General features: G+C 43.7%; 1 protein-coding gene across 3 annotated transcripts in view; it reads right to left on the reverse strand.

Annotated features, from left to right (window-relative positions):
• YTHDC2 (YTH N6-methyladenosine RNA binding protein C2) overlaps positions 1–19,353 on the reverse strand; it is a 2,707,399-nt gene that overhangs the window by 90,401 nt on the left and 2,597,645 nt on the right. The window contains exon 30 of one of the 3 annotated variants that reach the window (XM_069625523.1): positions 18,353–18,456. The exons of 1 other annotated variant lie outside the window; for it this stretch is intronic. In XM_069625523.1, the coding sequence (XP_069481624.1) occupies positions 18,376–18,456 (81 nt within the window). In that variant the 3' untranslated portion in view covers positions 18,353–18,375. Of the gene's footprint in view, positions 1–18,352; positions 18,475–19,353 lie in introns of all 3 variants that reach the window. One more of the 3 variants, XM_069625522.1, reaches the window with a different exon arrangement.

Below are 19,353 nucleotides of genomic sequence, written 5' to 3' on the forward strand. Positions count from 1 at the left end.
ACTAAGAAAGTACATCCATTTCAGTGCAAAAGAAATTTTACATTGTCAAAGTTTCAATTTGTTTAAATAGGATATTACAGCTATATTCAACGATATTTGTTCCGCATTGAATATTCTTGCCCACATTTCAGAACACGACAATGTTTTAAAAACTCCAAAATATGTGTAAAGCTCTCCCTCCTCAGTTGTGACAGGGCTGAACATTCAGTGAACAAATGCGCTAAAGTTTTGCTTGCCATAACATCATTGCAAAAACAGCAAGTATTGCTTTGAGCAGGATCTTTTGAGCGAATTTCTAGAACTGCCTTAGTAGGCCAAAAGTCAAAGTGGAATCTTAAGAAAGCGTTCCGATATTCGGGATCAGGAAACTTTAGTAAATATTTTGGTAATTGTTTCATGTCTTTAATGATAAAACATTCAACTCGCATTAAGCAATATTCTTGACACAAATTCCATACATTGATCCAAACTAATTGGTAGAACTTCCTTTTAGCAGCATCTGGATTCTCTAATAGTAACTTTTCATCAATGTCAGCTGTGGACATTATTAATTTGCAGAGAATTTTCCAGAGATTGAGGAAGTTATTGCCATGGGCAGCAGTTATTACAAATGCTATCTTTGGAATTAGGGCATTTTTATGGTCTGCTTGTAAAGACATTTTCGATAAAGGGACAATCTATGCCAATCTACCATTGTTTGCAATGAGGTTAGCCCCAGTTCAAACCTAATTATCTGTATAGGTGTACTCAATGGCAGCCCTAAAACAGGTTTCCAAAGTTTGCCGTCCAAAAATCACATTTAAATTGGTCGGACAAGTTTTTAGAATGGGCGCCATAAGTGACCACTGGAATGACCTTTTGCATATAAAAAAAAAATCAGCATTGGTTTGTATGAAAATTTGCAGTATTTGCGCAACAAAACCTTTGCTTGCGATGTTAAATTAGTCATCTTATTTGACACATCTTTTTTATATGGTACTTCTCCTGTACTGACATTAATATTGACTCCAAGATATTTGTATTCTTGCACAATTTCCAATTTATCATTCCCAACCCACCATTTTTCCTTTATTGCTTTTGGTTTTTTGACTTTGAAAATATTAAAATATTTGATTTAGCAGAGTTAATTGCTAATTGATTTTCTGTTGCATAGCTTCCTAGGGCTTCTAGCTGCCTCTGCAGTCCTACAGGAGTTTGATCAATGATCAGAAGGTCATCAGCAAAGAGTAGACGAGAGATTTTAGTGGGACCCCGTTTGGGAGGAAAAGATCATGGGGCTTCCAATGTTTTACTTATATCATGAATATAGAAGTTAAAAAGTATTGCTGCAAGAGTGCAGCCATGCTTTAACCCTCTATGGGTTGGAATCTCTTCTGATAATTTCCCTTCTTGATTGAGTATAACTTTAATTGACGTTTGAGTATATAGTTGTTGAATCAAATAAAGAAAGGCCGGGGGCACATCGCATTTTTCAACTTCCGCCACAGCACATTTCTAGAGATCAAATCAAAAGCCTGATGGAAGTCGACAAATGCCAAGTATATATTCTGATTGGAGTGCAAGGTTTGGTATTTAAGAGCTGTTGCTAGTATCAATTTTACGGCCGTTCACAAACCCAATATAAATTCTGATTGACAGGGGTCAATCGCTCCACTAACTTTCAGCCATCCTATTAATTCCACTAAAATTAAACGAGCGAAGATTTTTCCCAGAATATCAAGAAGGGCAATATGTCGATAGTTGGTAGGATCTTTCCTACTGCCCCTCTTGAGTAAAGGGATAATAACAGAACTTTGCCACGAGAGAGGAATGACTCCTGTCAAAATTATTTTCTGAAAAATCAGATAAAGAATTTCTGCCCATTCTTCAGGTTTGGTCTTTAACACAAGGTTTGTTAACCCATCAGGGCCAGGGGCTCTAAATGAGCTCAGCCGCTTAATTAAGGTTATAATGTCCACAGAAGCAAAAGTGAATGCATTCAGATTTGCATCCTCTTTAGTTAACTAACAGGCGGTCATCTTCAGTATTCCTGCAAACAGCATCGAAAAATTAGCTATCCAGGTTATTTCACTAAGGACATTCAAGAGAGTAGAGACGGTAGCATCATAAGGAGAAGCTTTCAACAACCTCCATATTTCAGAGATGGATTTAGTAGTTAGGGTGTTCAACATTGATTCATCCGCTAGTTGTATCTTTCGTTCCCTATGATAGCGTAGGTCATTTTTATACCTATTGCGCAAATTGGATAATAGTAATCTCCAATTATGAGGTTTTAACCGCATAATCTGCCTCATAGCTCTTCTTTTGTCATTCTTTAGATTCATAATGATGGGATCGAATTTGGTTTTATGCAGAATCTCACTTCGACCTCCCTTTCTTTGCACTTGCCTAAACGTTTGCAGGGCATCAGTATATGTGCAATTTTGTTCCAAAGCCACAATCTGGGTATCATTTGTCAGCATTTCTTTTAATTTCTTCAGATGGAAAACTGACCATCTGATTTTGTTTCTCCGATAGATTTCCAAAGTGAAGGTATAGGCTTTATCTTTTTTTATTACAGGGCATTAGCCATGAAATCACGAGCATATTATGGTCACTAGCTGGTGCCGTAGATATTACAAAATCCTTCACTCGAAGTATGGATTGTTCTGATATAAACGCATAGTCCAAAGTTGCCAGCAAGGATTGCCATGAACATGTATATCTTGGCAGAGTATCCTTCTCAGTTGTGCCGTTAAGCATTATAAAACCTCTGGCTTTAATTAGTTCTAACCAAGACCTGGCCCTAGATGACAAGAGTCTGCAATCCCAATGCATTTCAGATTTAGGTCACCTACTATTAAGCTCATGCTTATACTATCATTTTGTGTTATCAAGTTAAGCATGTCAACAACAAGCTCTAAGAAAAGTATACCTGATAACATCACAGGATTCCTGTATACGTTAAGAATTGCTATTTGAGATGTTATAGAATTGTCCTGATCTCTAAATATAATATGTGCTAGTTGTAAGCAGGGATCAGGAGAGGCCCAGGCTGTCAACTTGCTATTCATACCAAGTTTCACCGCTGTCAGCAGACCCGCTGAAGGTCTTCCTTTTCCATTATGAACTGCTTGAATGCATGTTAGTTGATAGCCCGGAAGGACTGGTTCTGTCAACAGCCATGTTTCTTCTAAGGCTATAATTTCAGCATTAGCAAAAGAGTTACCATTGGATGAGTTTAGAAGCTGTCTATGGCCTTGTGTGTTCAAGCTCGCCATTTATATGATGCATGGAGGGTCTAGGATTTGGCATTAATCTTTGCTTTGAGGGTGTGCCTCATGAAAGGCTTTCGATAGCTATTTCCAATCAGAGTGGTTAGTTGGATAGTTATATTCAAAATGTACCGTTCTCACTAACCTACCTGAAGGGCCCTTACATATTATAGAGTTCTCATCTCTTGGGCGAGAAAAACTTCATTATAGCGCATATTGCTCTCCTTTTTCAGCAACGGCGATATCAATTCTAGGTAAAATCCAGCTTCCCCTAAGGTATGCCTCCCTTTCCAAATTAGGTACTTAATGATCATAGATGGTATTATCAAAACAACCGTGTCCATGGCACAATTGCTTTGGAAACGCAAGGTTTAAATTTCGCAGGATGTAATAAGATGGAGTTTTGGAAAGGATTTGAATACAGTCATGAGAGTGGTCTGATTTGGAAAGGGATCACCCCGTTGATGCTTATTCATTGTCAACCCGCGTCTTTCTCATCTCTTGGACGATGTTCTATTGCTCCAGCATTCTCTGGTAGAATGCTGGGGTTTATTGGCAATGTATGTTTCTCGTAATTCAGGTTATTAGCTATCCAACCAATCTTGCAACATATAAGTTTGCAAGTCTTGTCTTAGACTGCAATTTTAACAGATAAGATTTCGTACAATTTTGTTATTGCAAATAAACCATTGTTTATTGCATTCAAAGTAATCTCTTGAGATAATTAAGGTGGCGGTCTTAAACCAAAAGATGTTCTTGGTGCAGGTTTCACAAAAGATTCAGGTGAAGATGACGTATCAGCCGATTAATTCCTCTGGTTTGGATAGAAAATATGGGAATGAGAAAGATTTGATTTGTGCCTAATCGGCTGCATTTCTATTTGAGTGTCAAAAACGATGCTAGGCTCATTGCTTTGATTAGTGTTCTGGAGCATAGTATTTGAAATTTCATTTTCAGTTTGGCTTCCAAGTAGAGGGTAATCGTTAAACCTAGGCTGCTGAGGGTGTATACAAGGAAAATGTTGCGATGCAACTTGGGAGTAAAGCATAGGGTGGTCCATTGTGTCAACAACATGGGATAACACTTCTGAAGTAAGTAGATGCATTTTCACTAAAATCCAGATCTTTATCATTGGAATGTATGATTTGCAGTTTTGAATTAATTAGACGAGCATCGCTTTCTTTTGGTTCGCCTTGTTTAGTATTGATGTCACTTTGAGTATTTACAGCAAGAATGTAAACATCAGAAATTGAAGCATTTAATGTATTAACATGCACCTTCTTAACATTACAATGAGCTTTCCTAGGAGTCACAGATGTTGTCATTTCTGTTCCAATCTTCTGGTGCAATTGAGAATGTTTTGTGAAGCATTCACGCTCCATAGCTGTCGCACATCCATCGTTTATGTCTTAGAGCGTTTCATTTTGTGCCTGGAGTCATTCTGGAAAGGGGGAGTAGGCACACGTTCAGTCACGGATGTTAAAGTTCCAGCATGACGCGGGAATGGCAGACGTCCCCAATTAACAGGGAATCCAAACAACAACAATGTTCTCACCTCGAAAAAAGAAGTGCACTTGCAGCAACAATGTACTTGATTAATTACTTGGAATAGGCTTCGACAATGAGGTGCTGCTAGCTGTGAGCTGTGCCGTGCCACCAAGCCAGCCAACAGCCCTCGTCGATAGCGCTCGCTCGATGGCGCACACGATTGCGCGCAGGTGCTTCATTATGAAGTACGCAGCAAGTGGGCGCAGCCTATAGAATATAAAATGAAAAGAGTGAGGTGCAGCAGGAAGCGTGAAGGAAGACAGCTGTCCTCCATGTGAACCTAATTGCAGAGACTTCGCAGCAGGAAGCATGCAAGAGACCGCGGCGGAGAGCCTGTGTGCAGCTGAGATTCTCTGGAGCAAGTTGAGCTCTGTCACTACGTGGCAAGAATGAAAACAACTCCAAAGTGGAAGTGTGTCTGTCTGGAAGACGCCAGAACAGTGGAAGTCCTGCAGTACACGAAGGGATCGAAGACAGAAGCCATTGAGTGTTACTGAGCGTTGCATGATCAAAGGCAGGCAACGCTAGCATAGGAAAATCACTCGGGTATGAGTGAAAGCGCTGTTAACCCCGCCTGTTGCTCATCGGATAATAAATGCAATAAAAGTAGCACTCGCATATAAGTGAAACGATCTGAACGGCACTAATTGGACTGCATAAAACAGATTAAATACTGATTGCAAGTGCCTAAAAGTGATTCAGAAGTAAAGGTTAACTGAAGAGTCATTGATAAAGCAGTAGAAAACATTGTAACACAGAATTGAAGTGACTGAACTTTAAGAATTGTGAGTTCCAGGGAACAAGCACTGCCTGCAGCCAAGAGTGGTAAAAGCACTGCCTGCAGCCAAGAGTGTTGCAAGCATTGTCCTCAGCCAAGAGTGATACAATCATTGCCAAAGCCAAGAGCTGTGCATATACTGTCCAGAGTCAAAAGACACTAATAACCAGGCATGCGACTAAGCTAACTGGGCCAACAGGAAGAAAAGGGGCGAATGCAATGTCTAAAAGGGGTCAAGCTTGTTCATTGTGATAGTTCCATAAAATTGTAGCCGATATAAAATCTCACATGGTCAAAGCCAAAAAGGAGGAAATGTGAAATTCTATCCTTAAGGGCATTTTGGTTGTTGATGTTCCAGAAAGACAAAAGTGGCAACGAGGCTGTCCTTCTGGAAGGTGAATGTTCAGAGGAAGAGTGCCTTACCTACATAAAGGTGTTGAGGAGCACTAATGTGAATATTGTCTTTACTGAAAAGTTGTGGAAAGTCACAAACTGTTGAAGCAGTGTTAAACATTTGGATGTCAGTAGATTCAGAACTGCAAAAGCATTATTGAATGTGGCGAGCTAACGGGCAAGCGAGTAGGTCCGCATGGTGAATCCTTCTAGAAACAGACCTGGTCTGAGAGTAAACCAGGTGGCAGTAGAAATGCTGTGTAGCTATCCTGAAAAAGATACCAATTGTGATTTTATGGTGTTAAAAGGAGAGCTGTGAAAGCTGATGTTTAGAAGCTGTGCTCCTTTGATATTTATGAAGTTGTGATAAAACATTCTGACCAAGAATATCATTGATGCTATTTCTTTGACTAAAAAATCTGTTCTTAGAAGAAGAAGTGGCGTTCTTTGTAGACATTGGATTACTGGAACATTTCTTTTATCAAGTTGAAAGTGCAAAGAACTTTGCTGCAAAGCTGGATTTCCTCGTTTCTTTTTATTTAACGATAAGACTGAATCTAACTTAAAAACCTGGGGAAGGGGCATTCACCCAGGTTACCAAAGAGACTGTGAATTTACTACAAAATACCATTGTTAGAATTGTTGTGAATTCCCATATATCTATTTTCTTGTGCATTTCATGTATAAGTATGGGGGCCAGAAATTCTCTGTTAGAAATTAGTTACTTAGTTCACGTTAGGCAGGACAATCCTCGTCAGAGTAGGAATAACAAGGCGTTACTTGAAAGTTATGATTTGATAAAATGGCAGATTTTGAGAACTCATCTAAAAGTTGTCCGACTCACATTTCTGACCCCTCACAAAGGCAAGAAAAACCTCAGAAACAAAAGGAGAGAAAACATGTCAGTCTCCTAAGGGAATTACAGAGGTTAATACAATGGATAACGAGAGACTAATTACGAATTGTACATTGAGCAAAACTCTGAAATAGAAGAAAACCAGTGCAACAGCACAACCACCAGGAGACGGGAGTCATTCTCCTGGCCTTAGTTGATTAGAATAGTGGTAGGGTCAGTTAGGTTACTTTTGGACAGCAGACTGATTCCTTTGGACACTTATTCATGACTGATAGAGCACCTTAGTAAAGTAGGTAGGGAACACCCCATACTGATAGGGAAAAATAAGCCTTCTTTTTAGTTTTTAATAAACATATGGTCAACATGTCCTCTGATTGCACGTGCCCTCCTTCTGAACCGCCACATCCCCCTGGCAATAAAGCCAGACCTTGTGGGGTTCAATTATCTGCCTCAAGCACTCGCCAAGTGCTTGAAACCCACCCTGGGATTTGGTATGATGCAGTTTAAACATGATAAAAGCTAGTGGCATACCTGAGCAGTGTACTGCGTGCAGAGAAAAGAAACTGAGGCCATGGGGCTTCAATGTTTCCATGTAGACTGGCTCTGATGTCACATTAGGTGTCATAGGTGTACACTGGAGTTGGGAAGAGCAGACAGAGCTGCATGGTGTCCACTGGTAGTTGTTTCAGAAGGTAGCTGGCAGCAGAAGATAAGAGGAATAGGGAGGGGATTTCTGAAAGGGCCATGAGCTAACTTATGGTCAAAGTGATGGTTACCAAGAACAACAAACAGGTGTGGGGAAAACGTATTAGACAAGCCATTAAAAATACTGCACAAAAAAGTCCGGGAGCCCCTCTGCTGAGAATGAACGTGGCCAAATAACCTGTTCTATGGGAAACTGTCCACTCGGAAGAGGCTACAACCACGTTTTAGCTCATTGTACCTTTCACAGAGGAGAAATACCCATTTGCATATTAGTCTTTGTCCCACCCACAAGGGCAGTCCAGCACCGAAATGCTAGGTAATTCTCCTCTGAACAAGATTACCAACAGAAACCGCAGACACATGTTTCGTCCTAGTCAGGCCTCATCAGTGAGGTGAAGCTGGGCCTCTCTAAGCACAGTGAGCAAGGGGTCCACATCTGGATGTACTGGCTTTATAGTAGAGTTTCACGTCTGGTAGGCCTACTCCACCTTTTTCTTTGGGAAGGACCAATACTTCACTTGATATCCTAGCCTTCTTCCCTGCCAAAGAAATCTGAAGAGAGTGCCCTTTGGCCCTTTGTCTCCCGAAAGAATGAATCGGGGATCCAGATGGAGGGAGCATCTGGAACAGGTAAAGGAGCATTGAGACAACCCAACCAAGATATTGTTAGTTCGCTCGATTTCTCTATGTCTGCCTTAATTTTGCCCGTTGGAGGGGGGCAGGTTTGCATCAAATAATTCCTCAATTTCCCTAGTGACATTGATTCTTAAGTCTCTTAATGTTCCCAGGATGACCTGCATACCAAGAGGTGCAAACCTCCCTATATCCCCATCACTATTCCTATCCAAGGAGAAAAGGACTGATTTAGACTTATTAATCTTAAATCCCACCAGGGAGCCATATTGCTCAATCAGTTGAACCGCTTCCGGTATCGATGTCAGGGGATTTGTTATGTGTAATAGCATATCGTCTGCGTAAAGTGCGACTTTATATTTTACCCCTCTTATCAGGAATCCCTCTACACAGGGGTCTTCTTTAATCTTCTGGGCGAGAAGTTCCAATGGGAGTGGAAATAACGTTGGGGAGAGGGGGCAGCCATGACTAGTTCCCCCTCCCAACCCAAACCAATGGGAATATCCACCATTCACAGCTACACACGCCCTAGGGGAGGAATACACTGTCATAATCCCACAGAGAAACCTTTCCCGTATACCACACTTAATGAGCACTGCTTTGAGAAACTCCCACTCCACCCTATCAAAGGCCTTTTTGGCATCCACTGTAAGGAGGGAGGGATCTCCAATTATCCCCAGGAATTCATCCATCAGGTGTAAGGTTTTCCTCATCGTGTCAGCACCCCGTCGGCCCCTGATGAAACCCACTTGGTCTGGGTGGATCAGTCATGGCATGTATCCCTCTAGCCTAGTCGCAAGCACCCGGGTGTATATTTTGGTGTCTCTGTTAAGAAGAGAAATCTGGCGATATCCGCCACATGTCTGGGGATCCCTGTCCTCCTTGGGTATTACTGTGATGAGTGCCCGAGAGAAAGACCCTGGGGCTTTCCCAGTATTCAGTATATCATTAAACAGTTCCATCATAAATGGCAGTAGGACAGTGAGGAAGGATTTGTAAAACACTGCTAAGAACCCATCATCCCCCAGAGTCCTTCCCAGCGGCAGCCTAGCCACTGCCTTCTTAATTTCTTCCTCTGTTATGCAGGCCTCCAGTATATTAGTCTCCTCATCAGTTGGGTAGGTGAATATCCGCTAAGTATGTGTCAATATCTAGCGCCTCTGGTTTACACTCTGATACGTACAGAGTCTCGTAAAAGGAAGCAAAGGCCTCTTGAATCCCCTCCATCGAAGACTCATTTACTTTGTCTCTCCCTTTAATTTATGTGACCCATCTTTCTGCTCGCTGCCCTCTCAGCATAGTTGCCAGGAGTGCATAAGCCTTGGCCCCTTTCTCATAAAATATCTTTTTAAGAAATTGCAAGTTGCAGATTATTTTCCATTCCCCAAGAAGCCACAGCTGCTCTCTTTTCCCCCTAGCTTCCATAACACATTCCTCCCTCCCATCCAAGGACACATGTGCCCATTCATCCAGCTGTTTTATCTCATCCCTCAGAGTGTTCGCTCCCTTTTTTCCCGTGCCCCGTCCCTAATCAGAACCCACATCCAGGTCACCTTCCCGCTTCATAAAGAATTCTCTTCTCTACCTCGCCTATGTGAATCGTATAGAATAATTCCCCAATTTGCCTAACTATCTCCAACTGGAATACTGGGTCCTTCCATAGGGATTGATTGCATCTCCATCCCAACCAGCTCAAATCCACTGTTACCATATTGTGGTCTGACCAGGAGATCGGCTGAATCTCTGAGCTATGTGCCCCTTCCCACAATTTCCTTGAAATATACACATAGTCTATCCCAGTAAAGGTTCCACGACAGTGCGAGTAAAAGGTGTATCCCGGTTGTAGGACAAATGATCAAATCTAAATGGTCGACAGGACATATGGTCGACACCAAAAGGTCGATCATTTGACCTGTCGACCAAATTGTGTCGACCATTTGACTAAACACCGTATATCCCTTCTCTTGTGGGTGGAAATGACGCCATATGTCTCTCAGCCCATACAATTCCAATGTCTCCTGGAACTCACCATATCCCAACCTTGTCAATTCTTGTTCCCTGGCATGCATCACCTGTCTGTAACTTTAGATCTGCCCAAATATGCCAGAAAAAAAAACGAGCGCATTATAAATAACCTGCACTTCCACAATGCAATGAAACTAGCGCCTAGATACTTACGGGTTATGTGCGCAGCAAATAAATAAAATAAAAAATAATAAGGTGTCCTGAGCTCTCGACCAATATTTTTGAATGGGTACTCTTCAAAAATCTCAACTGTCCCTGGTTGAGGGCATAAATCGTGGCAAAGTTAAAGCGCACCTTCCAAATGGTACCCGAAACCAGCAGGGCCCTCACCTCAACGTCTGACCAGACCTTGGACACCTCCATCTTGAGCACTCTACCTATTAGGATACGCACCCCCGCTTTTCTTAAAGGGCCTGGTCCCCAATATTCTTATGCAACTAATCGACATTGGTTCCTTTGTTCTTCCTCCTTACTAAATTTGTACTCGTGGAGGAACAGGACACCCAGTTCAACTCTCCAAAGTTACCTTGCAACCAGGGATCTTTTCGTTGGTGAGTAAAGCCCTTTGTCATTAAGAGTGCCAATCCTCAACCGGCCCTCCAGTTCCCCTTTCCCTGCTACCGCCATCATGTAACCCCACTTCGGGAGCACCCTCCATGCCACATGGTAGGCCTTTGTGTGCCAATTCGAACGTTGTCATAAGAAAAAAAACACAAAAGAAAAAAAACCTGTACCAGGGATCCAATTTCTCCCCCAAAGCCCAACCCCCCTCCATTAATCTCCCTAATCCCCAAATGGCGCCCGGCTCTCCCCAGTTAGTATCACTAGATCGAAACCGAACCACCAAAAGAACCCGTTCGATCGGATCCCTTCCATCCACACCACTTACTCTAGAGTCCCACTTTTCGACCCCCCATCCATCACTTATCAACAATTAACTGCAACTCCCCTATACCCTCAACCCTGGCACAACAACTTTCCAAACGCTATAAAGCGGTCGGTTATTCATTAAACCACGGCCAGGTCCCCACATTATGAGCCCCCTCTGAGGGTGACGTCCCCTTTTCGAGTACCACTACAAAAAGGTACAACTATGTTAAGTCAGGTCTCGGCACCCGGGGATGTGCTCAACTTTCGGAACTTTCAGGATCCTGGCATTTGTCATCTATTCAGTCCCTTGATATGCCATTGTCCCTCACCGGTCACTATTTCATTAGAACGCCGGTATATTCCTAGAGGGCCCGTGTGACTCTGCGAATATACTCCTCGGTAGTCAGTTTATATTTATACCCGTCTACTTCAAAAGCGATAGAGAACAGGAACCCCAATTGTACTGAACCCCTTTCTCATTTAACCACTTTGTAAGGGGTGAGCACAGTCTTCTTTTGGCATGAGTCACGGAGGACAGATATTGAAAAATCGTTACTCTTACCAGCCTTTCTTCCTTGCTTTCTCCAAGATCTTGAGCTTTTCAGGATAGTTGTGGAAGCGGACAAGGACTGAATTAGGGCCCCCTGCTGACCCACCTACTCTATGAATCCTCTCAATGTTCACTTCATCAATGGTGTCATCATCAAAAATGAGTTTCATGACTTCATGGAGAGTCACCCCCTCTTTTTCTGGGATTCCAAAAATTATTAGGTTGCTCCGCCTTTCGCGCTTCTCAAGGTTATCCATTTTCAGGGTGATCTCAGCCTCTCTCCTTTCCATTTCAGACATTCTCAAGTCCATTTTGATTCCAAGGTGTCCTGGGAGGATTGGCTATACTCCACCTCCTTGAGTCGCTGCTCCATTTTATCGATCCTTTGGGTAATTTGATCAACCCTTCCTCCAATATCCGCTCTCATGTTTCTAATCTCCTCCATTAAGTGCTGTGACATCTTTTCTGGTTGCGGTGGACTCATCCCCCTGGCTGACCTGCTGTACCATGGGACGGTCCCTCCCACGTTCTTCCTCAGGGTGTATTCAAAGCTGGCTAGCTTAGATCTCCCATCCGTGTGCCACCACTCAATAGCATGCACACCTGAATGTATGTAGTGACACTTCAGGCTTGGACTGGTATGACTTCCACTCTGTGGTGATATAACCAACAGGTCAATTAGCAGCTTGGGATACACTGTAATAAATCCTGTCTCAAGTTTCTTGTGCCGCTGTGACTTCTCGGCTACCCCTCGTGGTGGGTGGAAACATCCATTTCGATAGCTAACGAGTGGTGGAGGTAGAGCACCCCTCAGACCGAGTCATATTAATAAGGTCCATGCAATTTGCCCATCTACTCTCTCCCCATGGATTCACTTCCACTATGCATCAAAAGGGGTGCTCCACTGCTGTATCCAAACTTCTTTATGCAGGTTAAATGCCTCCCTTGCCATCATCACTGGGACATCCACTTCAGCTATTATAGAAAGGCGGAGTGGCAGGCACATGTCCCTGAGTAAGGGGCCCACACCTCCCTTCACAACTGCTGTCTGAGCATTCCTTCTTCCCCCTGCGGCTGCCAGGGGGACCCTCCACTGTATACAGCATACTCGGCTGTCCAGGCCTGTCACTAGTCTCTGGTGCACGATCCAAGAACTCACAAAGTATCTCCCTGGTGCCGCCTGCGTGATCAGCCGTCCCGTCCCCTCTCAGGTGAGCAACGGGCCGCGCAGCAGGTACCGGTCATCAAATGGGGTCCGCCGCGTGACTGTGCAGGGGCCACCGGTCTCAATTGGTCCCAGGAGGGGTCTAAACCCTCCTGTCAAGTCCGGGGATCGGGGGCATAGGGGGTGTTTGCCGCACCGCATGTCTCCAAAGCCCTTTACCTATATGCTGTTAGGCCGTCCAGTGGGGCCCCTGGGCATGTAAGCAGACCGCGCTGTGCGTCATCACCGTATGTCTCAGACTGGAGAAATTATTTTTGTTTTCAAGCTTCTGACGCTGCAGGGCCGAACTCTGCCAAAACAATTCCAATTTACACTGTTTTTCGACCCACACTGGCAGGGGAACTTCATCCACCCCGTAATATGGACATTGCATCCCCCGGGGGGAAGAAATGGGGGCTTTCACCACGTTTCAGGCCCAAAACGGGGGGCGAGCGCGCTCACACTTCCTCCATCGGTGTGCCCCCTGGTGGCCATTACCCACACTCATTTTTAATACATAAAAAATACTGGACAACAGTGAGGAGTGAAAAACAAAGCACCCTGTTCGGTGTCTTCCTTAAGACCTGTAAGGCATCTAAGTATCCTTTACCTAGTGCAACCGTAAGGGCATCCTAGGCCAAAGCAAGCAGGAAATAAAGCACAGGGTTGAGCAAGATAACTGATCCAGAGCTTCATCCAGGCAACAACTTGAACAATTATATCACCCGCAGGCGTGGATAGACTTGGTTGTTGGCTTCATGGCCAAACTGGAGAACATCCATGAACTCATCAGACAAGTCCCACTCTTTATATCTCATCCTCTCAGCAACCAAACACAAAGGTTGAAGCAGTTCAGAGTCAGATGGCAGTGTCTGCCCTACTCAGATAATCATCCTTGGCGCCCTCAACCTAGGCCTTAACGACCCCTCTGACCTCCCACTCACCTCCATATCCAACTCCCTGAAAGCACTGAACTTCTGTCAACAGGTCGGTGCTCCTACCCACTCAAAGGGTTGCACCCAGGACTGGATTACGGTCCTCAACTGCCAGATCACCATCGAATCCAATCCCCCCTTGCCCTTGTACAGGCCACCACATTATCACCTTTGCCATCTCTCACCTCACCTCACCAAAACCACTACTAATATTCTACCCAAATCCCTAATCCGCAGCTCACATAAGCTCACCAAAGACCATATCATGCCACCGCTGCCCATACTAACACTGGAACCAACCCTCATGAAGGACCCAAATCTCTTGGCAGATCTCTACACCACCATGTCAAAATCAGCAGTAGACACAGCTGCCCCCCCTTACCCAACGAAAGGCTAAACCAGTTAGACAACTGAACTCATGGTATACCTCTGACCTACAAGTTCTCTGAGACAAAAAGCATACAGCAGAATCGTGCTGAAAAAAAAGAAACCTCAGATGCCACCAAACTAAAGTTCCTCTCAGCCTCCAAAGCCTACAAACAGGCCACCATCTCTGCCAAATCCACCACATTCAACTTCAGAATAGCCAATGCGAAATCAAACTCAAAGGAAATTTCACCATCCTCAGAGCTCGAAACCCCCACTACCCCCTTTTCCCCCCTTCATCAAGGACACAACCTGGTGCTTAAATATCCATAATGCAATAATCAATAAACTGGTCACGATACAACAAAAAGTCCACGCAAAACTAGTCACCCCACCCCTTGCAGCTCAATCCACTTCCATATCAACTTTCCCGCAATTTCACTTCCAGCCAGTCACGGAGCCAGAAGTCCTGGTCATCCCAAAAAGCCTTAAACCATCCAAGGTGATGTATGCCCGGCCACCACCATCAAGGACTGCACCGCGGCACAAGCACCCCTCATCACCGCCTTCATCAACAACTCCTTTGCCACAGGTATAGGGCCCACTAGCCTCAAAGAAGCCTGGGTTCTCCCACTCCTACAAAAGCCATCACTGGACCCCACAGCCTCCAATAACTACCAACCTATCACCTCCATCCCATTCCTTCTCAAAATCCTAGATAGAGCCGCTTATCTACAGATCCAAAACTACCCGGAAACCAATCACATTCTAGGAATGCTCCAATCGGGCTTCCACCCAGGTCATGCTACATAATCTGTGTGACAGGATTTAAAAAACCAAATAGATCACCTCAGAGACCTAGGGAAGCTAGCACTCCTACTCCTCCACGATCTGTCAGCAGCGTTTGACCTGGTAGATCACAAAATCCTCTGCCACCACCTCACCACCTCAGCCAACTTCTCCAAAGAAGCCACAGCCTAGATCACCTCCTTCTTAGAAGGAAGGGTCATGAAATTGTTAGCCAACAATGTCAATGATCCTTCAGCACCCAACCTCTGCGGGGTCGCCCAAGGTTCGTGTATATCACCTACTCTATACAACATTTTCACCAGACCACTCTTTGACATCCTCGACTCCCTCAGCATAGCATACACCAACTATGCTGACAATACACAAATCCTCCTACCCCTCTATGGCAACTACAAAGATGATGCAAACACCCTACACCACGCCTACAATACCATCCAATTATGGATGGCAGACAACCGCCTATGCCTAAATGGGAATAAAACAGAAATCCTGCTGATTGGTCTACCCACAGTGCTCAACAAGCTCGAACACCAATACACAGCCTTCAAAATTGGTGGCACCATGATCCTGCATCTTTACTTCAGTTAAACCAGTAAGGGTTCACCTATACGCCACCCTATCTATGACCCACCAAGTGAACGTAATCTCCTCCTCTGTGGCCTACACGTCCAAGCTGATAAATGCTTCTAGACCCTTCCTATCCACCGACAGCTGCCTGACCATAACAGACACTGTGGTTGGCGCTAGATTGGACTACTGCAATGTCCTATTCGCAGGAACCTAATCTCAAAACTTACTAAAACTTAAAATCATCCAAAACAAAGCTCTGTGAGCAGCCCTCAACATTCCCAAATGGGCTCACATCGCTGGTGCCAGGAAAGCAGCCCAATGGCTGCCCGTCGGTGAGCAGATCATCTTCAAAGCCATGTCCATCACTCACAAATGCATGTCCATCACTCACAAATGCCTGTACAGCACAGCACCTCCCTACCTCTCCCAGAAAATCACAAAAACGCAGTTCTTGAGACCCACCAAATCTATATATGCAAATCGAATCCAGCAGCCAAAAGTAAAACACACAAAAGCAGGAGGCTCCAGCTTCCCATACATTGCAGCCAAACAATGGAACTCCTTGCCGCCCTCCTTGAGAGTGGAGCCGTCCTACTGGGCTTTTAGGAAATCCCTGAAAACCTGCTTGTTTGCCTAACCATCCCACCCCACCCCACACTATGCTGCGTCGCACTACCCACCTTCTTTTTGCTGACTAAATCTATATGTATCAACAGCAAGTAACTAGTTCATTGTACCAGCGCCTCGATGCCTATTGGTTTCTGCACGCTTATAAATGAAATAAATAAATGGGATTAAATGGGAGGCAACAGGGCTAGGAAAGGAACATGTCAAGAAGACCAAGGTACCATGTCGTATTGGTGCAGTATGGGGCAATCAAAATTGAGTTTGAGCCGAAGCAAATATCGCCTCCCAGAATTTCAGACACATCTATCGCTCGTGGGAGACTTTGAAATGCTTTCTCAGGGGGCCAACACATTATTTTTCATCTTAGGCTAGCTATCTTAGTTTAGATGGGCTGCAGACAGCTAGAGATCATTCTCCAAAGCCTATGGTTTCCCTAGAGAGAGGAGGCGTACTCGCACCACCTCTTTTTTTTTTAAAGTAGTGCATGGGCACTGCTTTGTATGTGTGTAACTGAACAAACTTGCCTCACATTAACAGAAGAAAGGTTGCCAGGACCAATAATATGGCACTCACTTTCAGGAGAACCTTTTCCACTACGCAATCATCTTGCATCCACCCCATACCCATGCAGGCAGCTGAAGGAGCATGTGTGCTTGACTCAGCTTCATAATGAAATTGACAGCCCAGGGCCTGCGCACACGCAGACTTGTGATCCACATTCCAGGGGCTCCTTCAAATACAAGTGGGAGAAGTCACTAAAGCGATACACTCTTTACGTCTGAAAATCAGCAGGACGATCCATATTATATGTATTGAGTGGGGGGAACATGCAGTGTTGTGGTATTCTGATGGTCCCGATTATGAATGTCTACATTATAAACACACTATGTGTAGATGTATTTTTTTCCATGTGAGATGCCTTATGATCTACTATTGGCTCAGTTAAGATAAACATGTTTTTGAAAGTGGAAATGCTGGCACATATTGTTCAGAATAGCCTCATGACTTTCTTTGAGCCCAAGAGATTGGTTGGTTAGGTCTTGCTCCTTCTTTGTCCACACATTGCAGAACCAGATAACGCCAAAAAACAGAAATGTTTAGCCATAGTTCGCCACCTCATTACTATCATGCTGGATACTCCCCTGAGTTCAAAAAACCAAGCCTGAGCTCCAAGATGAAGTACTTATCTTTTGGATAGTCATCATCATTATAAAGTCAAGAACTGTCTGCGAAAATCAAACCTCTTCAGTGCATAACAGAGCTGGTTCTTGAGTGACCTAGATAAAACAATTGCACAGACAGGCAAACACCTGCACCAGGTAGCTGCTGGTCAAACAGGTGAAAGAGTAGGAATGAAAATTGATTTTGGTACGAAACAAACGAAGAGCAGAGCTGGCACACATGATTACCTAGCAAAAAACAGGGTTGTGAAGAGGCAGTGGAAAAACAATGTTGCTAGCAAAAACAACAGTGGGGAAAGGCAACAGTACCAGCAACGCTGAAGTTTAAGCAGGGCATTGGTAATCCTCAACCATAGGTGGGAAAAAGGCAACTGGCAAGTTTCCACACAAATGTAGACGGAAAGGGGCATGGCAACCTGACTGCGTGTACAATAATTCATAAAAGCCTTGATTTAAATCAGATATGGTAATCAGATTAGGGTCCACACCACCTGGTTGCTGGGTTCTAACACATTGGGAATAGGTAATTTGGCGTAGAACATGTGGCCAATATCAGTTGCATTGAATGAGGGCCGCAGTCCAAATTAGTATCTACTACAAGGGTTGTCTCAGCTGGCTAGAAAGATACTGATGACACAGGAACCTCTGCTAGACACGTGACCAATTTATTTATAATCTTTAATGCTATCAGATTACTCTTCACCGTTGCTGAAGCCTGATCATTTCGAAGAACACTGAAAAATATGGAATCAAAGGAAGTCTTCACATTCTAGGTTTAATGTACCAATTGTGTGTCTTAAGAAGTGAGCTAAATGTAGCCTCCTAGTGATCTTACTTTCTTTTTCATGACCTCTATGTGTTTCCGCATTGAAAAGATTTTGGAGTCCAGATTTTTCTTTTGGTTATGTATCTGATTCACCTTGAAACACAAGGCAGTGTTCAACTACATATGACACTACAATGCCACAGCAAAGATACTTAAAAAGCAGAATTTATTGTAAGCAACATTACTAATTGGTCCTGCTAAAACAGACAAGAAATACTAACCTTTTATCCGGTTGTACTGAGTGTCAATGAGTTATGATTTTTTCGACAACTGGAATGCGATCCCAAAGCTGTAACAACTGTTCTCCAACTTGTGGTTCCAACTCCTGAAAAAGATGCGAGCACTTCAAAGGAAGCAAAACAAGAAAAGGTTGTGCTACAATATATGGTGCAAAAGAAGAAAAGTGCAGTGAGGAAAATTGTGTGAATCATGTTAACAAACATTGACTGTGTGCTTTGTAGGGCAGGGCTTCAGTTATGGGTGAACTGGCCCTTTTTCAAATAGGATTTACCTAGTGCATACCTAAAACATTCTTATAAATGCTCACTGATTTTGAAGGAAAGCAATATGCCAGAAATTACTCTTAGAAACGATCGACCAACACTTATCTACCCAAAGATCGAGGACAATGGAAGTTCAAATCAAATAGCTAAATTTAAACGCCACAGCAATTATAAAAATGTGAGTACATAATTCCCTTCTCTTCAAAATGCATAGGATTTCCAAACTCCATGAATGACAAGATCAACCATGTGTAATAGCAGAAAAGTGAGCTCCAACACATGAAAAAGCGTGTCTGGCTGTGCTCTCGTCAATTGCCATGCCACACATCCATCCACTCCACCATACCCCCCTTGTGTTTCCTTTATCAACATCAGGATAGTAATACATAGATTGTACAGGAGAATAGGTCATTGTGAGATGACGTATGAGAAAGAAAAAGTCTGAGCACTAGGGAGAACACATATTGCCAAGGTACACAGCTTGCCCTGCTCCTATATCTCCCCCGCCCCTCTCTTCAAAGTGTGGAAAAATTCCCATAGAAGAACAACTTGTGGCTATATCTGCCTTCTTTATGAAGAACACCCCATCCTCTCTGACAAATTTGGATATAAAGTCCCTCCGAACGATTCACTCAGCGTACTATTGCAGGTAACCCCAGAGCATGTACGTTTGCTGCTACTGAGTGATTTTCAAAAGCTCCATCTTGTTTTCCAGATTG

The sequence above is a fragment of the Ambystoma mexicanum genome, chromosome 6p (genome assembly GCF_040938575.1).
Source record: "Ambystoma mexicanum isolate Mex_15411 chromosome 6p, UKY_AmexF1_1, whole genome shotgun sequence".
Lineage (NCBI taxonomy): Eukaryota > Metazoa > Chordata > Amphibia > Caudata > Ambystomatidae > Ambystoma > Ambystoma mexicanum.